This window comes from Procambarus clarkii, chromosome 27, assembly GCF_040958095.1.
Source record: "Procambarus clarkii isolate CNS0578487 chromosome 27, FALCON_Pclarkii_2.0, whole genome shotgun sequence".
Taxonomy (NCBI): domain Eukaryota; kingdom Metazoa; phylum Arthropoda; class Malacostraca; order Decapoda; family Cambaridae; genus Procambarus; species Procambarus clarkii.
Window position 1 is genome coordinate 9,505,531 of NC_091176.1, and position 8,969 is coordinate 9,514,499.

The 8,969-nt window shown below is 46.8% G+C and overlaps 1 protein-coding gene across 1 annotated transcript; it reads left to right on the forward strand.

The window, feature by feature from the left end:
• Positions 1-2,060: 2,060 nt before the first annotated feature.
• Positions 2,061-8,751, forward strand: LOC138369097 (zonadhesin-like). Its single transcript, XM_069332031.1, has 2 exons — positions 2,061-2,195; positions 7,852-8,751. The coding sequence occupies exons 1-2, from the start codon at positions 2,061-2,063 to the stop codon at positions 8,749-8,751; spliced, it is 1,035 nt and encodes a 344-aa protein (XP_069188132.1).
• Positions 8,752-8,969: the final 218 nt, after the last annotated feature.

An 8,969-nucleotide genomic window follows, 5' to 3' on the forward strand; every position in this document is an offset into this window, starting at 1 on the left:
GCAGTGTTGGGCGATGGACGGAAGGAGGAGGAATGTTGGTAGGTAGGGAAAGTGGGGGGAGGGGGGGATGGTAGTGGGGGTGGGGGTGAGAGGGAGGTAAAGGTACAATTCCATCCCATCATAAAGCAGTACTGACACAAGGCCACCCTCCTCCTACCTACCCTCCTTCCCCCTCACCCCCCTACCCCCTCCCCTCCCCCTCCCCCCTACCCCCTCCCTCCTCCTCTCTCACCCCCTACACGTTACTTCGAGCTTTGGTCCAATGACAGATTTATTTTTTGAGCAGGCAGAAAAGGACGAAATCTTCAGGGGAAAATTGTATTTATTTTCAGAACTTATATACATGACATGACTTCACTATACTGACATGTTAAGGCCAGTGTAGTGGTCCAGCCCTGACGAGTATAGTGGTCCACTACACGCTCCTCCTGGCATAAACATTCATTCTTCTTTTTTACCCAAAAATATTTTTTTTTATTTCATTTTATTTGTTGGAAAAGCAAGAGTTAATTACAAATTTCGTTTATGTTCCTCTTTCTCATGCATTATTTTCAGCTGTAATAATTTATCGCGGCCTCGCAAGACACGAATAGAATATATAATATAATTTCCAAAACGTGTTATAAACATACCGTGAAGGTAACATTCATACATTTTAGATCAGAGGCAATTTTCCTGATTGCAGAGAAGCGATCAATACAATCGATGACTCTGGTCTTTACGTACCAATGATCTATTGTTGCTAGCGTCACGCAGACTGTTGCAGTACTGATAATAACCCACCAGAGTTGGCTAAATCATCTCCTTCTGTTGTGGAATGACCGCCTCGGCCCTATCACATGGGCGGAGACAGTCGTCGGTGCTGTGACTGACGGCTGATACATATACTTCCTATATGTAGCTATCTACCTATGTCTATACTTCCTATATGTAGCTATCTACCTATGTCTATACTTCCTATATGTAGCTATCTATTTATGTCTATATAAGCCCAACCACTAGGCCTGGATAGTCTCGCTTCTTGAAGGTTTGTTTTGAATTTCCGACAGTCCAAGTAGTCGGGCACCATTTCTTTCCTTCGTTCTATCCTAAATCCTTATTCCCCTTCTTTCTTTTCAAGTGCTAAATAGTCGTAATGGCTAATTGTTTCTCTCTCTCTCTCTCTCTCTCTCTCTCTCTCTCTCTCTCTCTCTCTCTCTCTCTCTCTCTCTCTCTCTCTCTCTCTCTCTCTCTCTCTCTCTCTCTCTCTCTCTCTCTCTCTCTCTGTCTCTCTCTCTCTCTCTCTCTCTCTCTCTCTCTCTCTCTCTCTCTCTCTCTCTCTCTCTCTCTCTCTCTCTCTCTCTCTCTCTCTCTCTCTCTCTCTCTCTAGCTCTCTCTCTATCTCTCTTTCTCTAGCGCTCTCTCTATATAGCTCTTTTTCTCCTAAGCTCTCACTCTATTTAACTATATCTCTATCTACCTATTTTTCTATTTAGCTATGTCTGTCTCCCTCCCCCCCAAAAAAATCATCTTGCTCCCCATTCCCCTATTCCCAACTTTGCCTCCCCATCCCCTCCTCCCCCTTTCCCCTCCCATGTCCCCATTCTCCCCACCGTCCCTCATCTCCCCCTCCCACTAGCCCACTATCTCACATCCCTCCCTCCTCTCCCATTCAGCTTCCAACAGATAGATAATTTCCATTTATATATCAAGTAAATGATGAAAGATGTGGGTGTAAACGGCGGGAGTAGTTACGATAATCTACGGAATATACACGCCGGGTTTCACCTATTGCTGCCATTTCAGACTTCTTGAAAATCGCTGGCGGGTGTTGGGTCAGAGGCTCTATTTCTTAACGTATTTAACTTAGGCCGATCAGCCTACTATGTCCGTTCTGTTCTCCTGACCGTTTTCTCCTGCAAATTTTCGTGAGGCTAGCCTCAAGCCTCAGGCCTCCAACTTTGGATAAACAGACAGACAATCTCTCACTCCTATTGTATAGAAAGACTAAAACTCTCTTGTTTCCAACGCTTCACTCCAAACCGCTTCCTATTTAAGTGGACCAGGTGTGGACCACCTCCATGGACCAGGTGTGGAACACCTCCATATGGACCAGGTGTGGAACACCTCTATATGGACCAGGTGTCAACCACTTCCATATGGACCAGGTGTGGAACACCTCCATGGACCAGGTGTGGAACACCTCCATGGACCAGGTGTGTATCAAATCCTAAAACTACGAGGCCAAACCACACGCAACAGCTCAACATTCTTCTCCCCTTAAGTGGCCGGCTCTCAGCCCCCATGAAGGGACACGCTCATCAGGCGACAATGTTCTGCAACAGGAGAGCAATAATGCATAATCACGAAGGTATCTCGTCACGTTACGGAGCGGTAACGCCGCTTTAGAGACCAATTATACTGCAGCGCGAGCCGTTTGTGCGACTCTCTCGACAAATTTTGTGACGAAGCTTAATTTAATGTATTTAATTTACTTGATCAAAGGAGTTGCAAAGGCTTATTAGGCACATATATATATATATATATCTTTTAGGCTATAATGACAAATATTAATACTCTGTTGTATTAATATTTAGGAGTGTTTAAGAGTGAATTAGGGAGTTTTTTATGCGTGAGTGAGTTTGAGTGAGTGAGTGAGTGTGTGAGTGAGTGTGTTTAGATATGGTTACTTTGCCAAGATGTACTCACCTAGATGGACTTCCAAGGTCAAGCATGAGCTCCTAGCCCTGCCTTCTGAACATTTGTGTTGTTCACTGCATTAACTCTGTTCACGTATTTTTTTCTCTAGTGTGGAAAGGTTTAATTGCTTCGTAATAGGTCATTTTTCGTAGTTAGGATGTCTGTACTCAAGAATGAGACTTGTTGCATGTCTTTAGAAATTTTCTAGTTCTCTTTTATGGTTTTCTAGGTCAGGGGATTTCATGCCTTGGCTGCATACTAACGGGTGGGTCTCACGTAGGTTGTAAATAGCACTCTTTAGGTAGGGGTTCCATGCTGGGGGTTGCATACTCAAGAGTGGTTCTCACGTAAGTCGTATTTAGGTCTCGAAAAACTATTTTTCTACATTTATAAATACTAGATGAATGTTAGTCAATCTCACACTCCGCTGATGCTATTCTGTTAATGTGTGCTTCTAGCTTTAAATTTAAGGCTATGTCTACTCCCAGGTCTTTCTCGGATGTACAAATATGACTCCCTTCCACTCTGTTTCTATATATAGATTAGCTCCCTTCTTCTCCCAGCATCATAACTTTGCATTTGGCCGAGTGAAAGTCTAGTAGCCATTTTCTAAACCTAATTCTCTTCATTAGTTGTGTATCATCTGGAACAATTTATATGAGGGAGATAATTACCTATGTCATGTCGAGGACATATACTGAAAACAGGTCAGGTCATGGTCCCCTGGTTACGACCAAGGCGTCCCCACCAGTGGTGATCAGCCCTTATGACCATAACTCTTTAATTCCTGCCTATCTTGAAGTTATCTTGAGATGATTTCGGGGCTTAGTGTCCCCGCGGCCCAGTCCTCGACCAGGCCTCATTTTTGTTATACATCCCTAGGAAGCAGCCCGTAGCAGCTGCGTAACTCACAGGTACCTATTTACCGCTGAGTGAACAGGCAATCAGGGTGAAAGAAACTGTAATTCTCATGGAAAAACTGGTGTAATTCTTTTTATGAATTACTGATGTGGGCTCTCATGAGGCCAGACACAGGATACTGAATGGGAGATGAAGTACTTCATGAAACAGACAGAGAGAAGGATCTAGGAGTTGATATCACACCAAACCTGTCTCCTGAAGCCCACATCAGTAATTCATAAAAGAATTACATCTGCGGTATATGCGAGGCTGGCTAACATCTGGACTGCCTTCAGGAACATGTGTAAGGAATCCTTCAGAACCTTGTATGCCACATATTTAAGACCAATCTTGGAGTATGCGACCCCAGCATGGAGCCCGTACCTTGTCAAGCACAAGACGAACCTCAAAAAAGTTCAGAGGTATGCCACAAGGCTAGTCCCAGAACTAAGAGGCATGAGTTACGAGGAAAGACTGCGTGAAATGCACCTCACGACACTGGAAGACAGAAGAGTAAGGGGAGACATGATCACCACCTACAAAATTCTCAGAGGAATTGACGAGATAAAAAAAGAATAAACTACTCAACACTGGTGGTACGCGAACAAGGGGACACAGGTGGAGACTGAGTACCGAAATGAGCCACAGGGACGTTAGAAAGAAATTTTTCAGTGTCAGAGTAGTTAACAGGTGGAATGCATTAGGAAGTGATGTGGTGGAGGCTGACTCCATACACAGTTTTAAATGTAGATATGATAGAGCCCAGTAGGCTCAGGAATCTGTACACCTGTTGATTGACAGTTGAGAAGCGGGACCAAAGAGCCAGAGCTCAACCCCCGCAAGCACAATTAGGTAAGTACAACTAGGTGAGTACACACACACACACACACACACACACACACACACACACACACACACACACACACACACACACACACACACACACACACACACACACACACACACACACACACACACACACACACACACACACACACAGTATATGAGAGTGTTTTCATGCGTGTGTATATGTGATTTTTGTCAAAAAGGATTCGGTGGAAAATATTTACATTTACATATATCACAACAACACTGTCTTTCTCCTCCCCTCACCACCCCGTGTACCCCTCACCACACCGTGTACCTCTCCCCTCACCACCCCGTGTACCTCTCCCCTCACCACCCCGTGTACTCCTCCCCTCACCACCCCGTGTACTCCTCCCCTCACCACCCCGTGTACCTCTCCCCTCACCACCCCGTGTACCTCTCCCCTCACCACCCCGTGTACCTCTCCCCTCACCACCCCGTGTACTCCTCCCCTCACCACCCCGTGTACTCCTCCCCTCACCACCCCGTGTACCTCTCCCCTCACCACCCCGTGTACCTCTCCCCTCACCACCCCGTGTACCTCTCCCCTCACCTCCCCGTGTACTCCTCCCCTCACCACCCCGTGTACCTCTCACCACCCCGTGTACTCCTCCCCTCACCACCCCGTGTACCTCTCACCACCCCGTGTACTCCTCCCCTCACCACCCCGTGTACTCCTCCCCTCACCACCCCGTGTACCTCTCCCCTCACCACCCCGTGTACCTCTCCCCTCACCACCCCGTGTACCTCTCCCCTCACCACCCCGTGTACTCCTCCCCTCACCACCCCGTGTACCTCTCACCACCCCGTGTACTCCTCCCCTCACCACCCCGTGTACTCCTCCCCTCACCACCCCGTGTACCTCTCCCCTCACCACCCCGTGTACCTCTCCCCTCACCACCCCGTGTACCTCTCCCCTCACCACCCCGTGTACTCCTCCCCTCACCACCCCGTGTACCTCTCACCACCCCGTGTACTCCTCCCCTCACCACCCCGTGTACCCCTCACCGTGTACTCCTCCCCTCACCACCCCGTGTACCCCTCACCACCCCGTGTACTCCTCCCCTCACCACCCCGTGTACTCCTCCCCTCACCACCCCGTGTACCCCTCACAACCCCGTGTACCCCTCACCGTGTACTCCTCCCCTCACCACCCCGTGTACCCCTCACAACCCCGTGTACCCCTCACCGTGTACTCCTCCCCTCACCGTGTACCCCTCACCGTGTACTCCTCCCCTCACCACCCCGTGTACCCCTCACCGTGTACTCCTCCCCTCACCGTGTACCCCTCACCGTGTACTCCTCCCCTCACCACCCCGTGTACCCCTCACCGTGTACTCCTCCCCTCACCGTGTTCATAAACGTGTCCCTTCCTGCCGGCCAACATTCCCTCTCGCCCCAGGCGGGTATTCCAACCAGGTTTTAAAGGCAGCAACATTTTTCCTCAATAGACGAGGGGACGGAGAGACCTTCATTATATCATACCTCCTCTATTTCCTCTATCGATTTTCCTACTATTATTAGTAATATTATTAATATTATCAATATTATTATTATTTTTATTATTATTATTATTATTATTTTTATTATTATTATTTTTATTATTATTTTTATTATTATTAATATTATTATTATTTTTATTATTATTTTTATTATTATTAATATTATCAATATTATTATTATTTTTATTATTATTATTATTATTATTTTTATTATTATTATTTTTATTATTATTTTTATTATTATTAATATTATTATTATTTTTATTATTATTTTTATTATTATTATTATTATTATTATTATTATTATTATTATTATTATTATTATTATTATTATTGGTAAGGATTTATTTTGTTAATTGAGTTAATCAAGACGTACGTTTGATCCACTTTCTTGTTGTGAGCACAAGCTGCATGTTTTCCATTTTGAAATATTTTTAGGAGTGACTGGCTTCCACCTCCCTGCTGGAGCTCCAGTTGCCTGTATATAGCAAGGGACGCAAAGTGTTCTTTCTGGTACAACAAATGGAAGATTAGGGAGGAGTTGGGACGCTGGGAAGTGAGATGGGTCTGGGTATCTGAAAATGAAATGGAAATGTGTGTTTATTATGGTATGATTTGTTGCTACGTTTACTAGTGAAGAAGTTAATAGCTGCACTGATCTGTCAAGTATAGTGAGGTCTTTCAGTAACTGCATTGTTTATACATTGATGGAAGCAATGAGTATATACAATTTATTTTTTATTTTTGTGTCTTTAACCAGAACTAATTTACCTCTCTTCCGTTATCGTAATGACTGTTATCCTTTCAGCCTTTGGTAGAACCCGGATTTAACTTATAAGTGGTAGACTTGCATCTCCTATTTCGCTTCTTAACATTCTTATTATATTATTATCATGAATAAAAGATATCCAGTATATTTGTCTTCCTTTTTATGGATAATTGACATCAAATTAGGGAACAGTTATCCAATCTACTTCAATGTAAGTAACCCCAGATTATTTTCAGATCTATTTTTGCAAATTCTAATGTTATTGGTAAAGAGTTTGAATTTAAAGATGCCATTGTTACCCCGTTACGTGCTACTGTTGCGCATCAGTGCACATGTTCTGACTGTAATGTTAGATATATTGGAAGTACAATTGGTAATGTTTATATGAGAATTTGTACTGTACGCCACTTGTGGACTCCAAGGGGAGTCCACACGTGGACTTTCAGATCCATATATATATATACATACATAGATATGAAAAGGAGATCTCACATATTAATGCCTGGCTGGTTAGACACGATTGCTTTACACATGAAAGGCTTCAGGCCGAAATTCAGAGTCTCTTCTCCCGGCAAATCACCTGTTGGAGGTATGTCAGAAGAACCCTGTGTCCCTACCAGAATATCGACGTCAAAGATCTCCCTGGCCGATGAGTTTCCATTCTCAGAAGCGGCTATTCAGAAGAGGAAGGTTGCAACGAGGTCCTCCCTGCTGGAGTCCTTTTATCGAATTAGCTTTCTGCTCGTCAGATAAGAGTGTTCGTGTTACCTGTTACCTAGTGCACAAGGACGAACGCTTGCGAAGTGCTCTTGATCGACTTTGGGAGTTGCCTCTCTTCTGACAAATATGAAAACAGTTTTTAAATGCAGTTTGTAATGCCGCGCTGCTGTTTCGCTGCACTGGAGGATATCAAAATATAGGTGATTGCCAGCTAAGGGTGACACCTAACCCTAGCTGATCACTGGCTTGGAGGGGACACCTAATCTTCGCTGATTGCTGGCTAGTAGGACATCCTAACCCAAGCTGATAAGGTATTGCAGCTTCTTCCATACGGATACTCATGACATATATCTGGTGACGTGATCTGGCAGAGACAGGTATTTCCTGCGGCAGTTGGTACCCTCCCTGCGGCAGTTGGTACACTCCCTGCGGCAGTTGGTACCCTCCCTGCGGCAGTTGGTACACTCCCTGCGGCAGTTGGTACCCTCCCTGCGGCAGTTGGTACACTCCCTGCGGCAGTTGGTACCCTCCCTGCGGCAGTTGGTACCCTCCCTGCGGCAGTTGGTACCCTCCCTGCGGCAGTTGGTACCCTCCCTGCGGCAGTTGGTACCCTCCCTGCGGCAGTTGGTACCCTCCCTGCGGCAGTTGGTACCCTCCCTGCGGCAGTTGGTACCCTCCCTGCGGCAGTTGGTACCATCTCTGCGGCAGCTGGGACACTCCCTGCGGCAGTTGGTACCCTCCCTGCGGCAGTTGGTACCCTCCCTGCGGCAGTTGGTACCATCTCTGCGGCAGTTGGTACCCTCCCTGCGGCAGTTGGTACCCTCCCTGCGGCAGTTGGTACCCTCCCTGCGGCAGTTGGTACCCTCCCTGCGGCAGTTGGTACCCTCCCTGCGGCAGTTGGTACCCTCCCTGCGGCAGTTGGTACCCTCCCTGCGGCAGTTGGTACCCTCCCTGCGGCAGTTGGTACCATCTCTGCGGCAGCTGGGACACTCCCTGCGGCAGTTGGTACCCTCCCTGCGGCAGTTGGTACCCTCCCTGCGGCAGTTGGTACCATCTCTGCGGCAGTTGGTACCCTCCCTGCGGCAGTTGGTACCCTCCCTGCGGCAGTTGGTACCCTCCCTGCGGCAGTTGGTACCCTCCCTGCGGCAGTTGGTACCCTCCCTGCGGCAGTTGGTACCCTCCCTGCGGCAGTTGGTACCATCTCTGCGGCAGCTGGGACCCTCCCTGCGGCAGTTGGTACCCTCCCTGCGGCAGCTGGGACACTCCCTGCGGCATCCTTCTTTTCCAGGGTGTTTTGGGATGCTCCAAAGGTGAAGGATTTAATGACGTCACTGATTAAGCCAACTTGATCGTCTTTTACATTTTTTTTATCTCAAATAAGAAAGCCTCTCAGCCTTCGGCGTCTGTCTGTCTGTCTCTCACACACACTCTTTCTCTCTCTCTCTCTCTCTCTCTCTCTCTCTCTCTCTCTCTCTCTCTCTCTCTCTCTCTCTCTCTCTCTCTCTCTCTCTCTCTCTCTCTCTCTCTCTCTC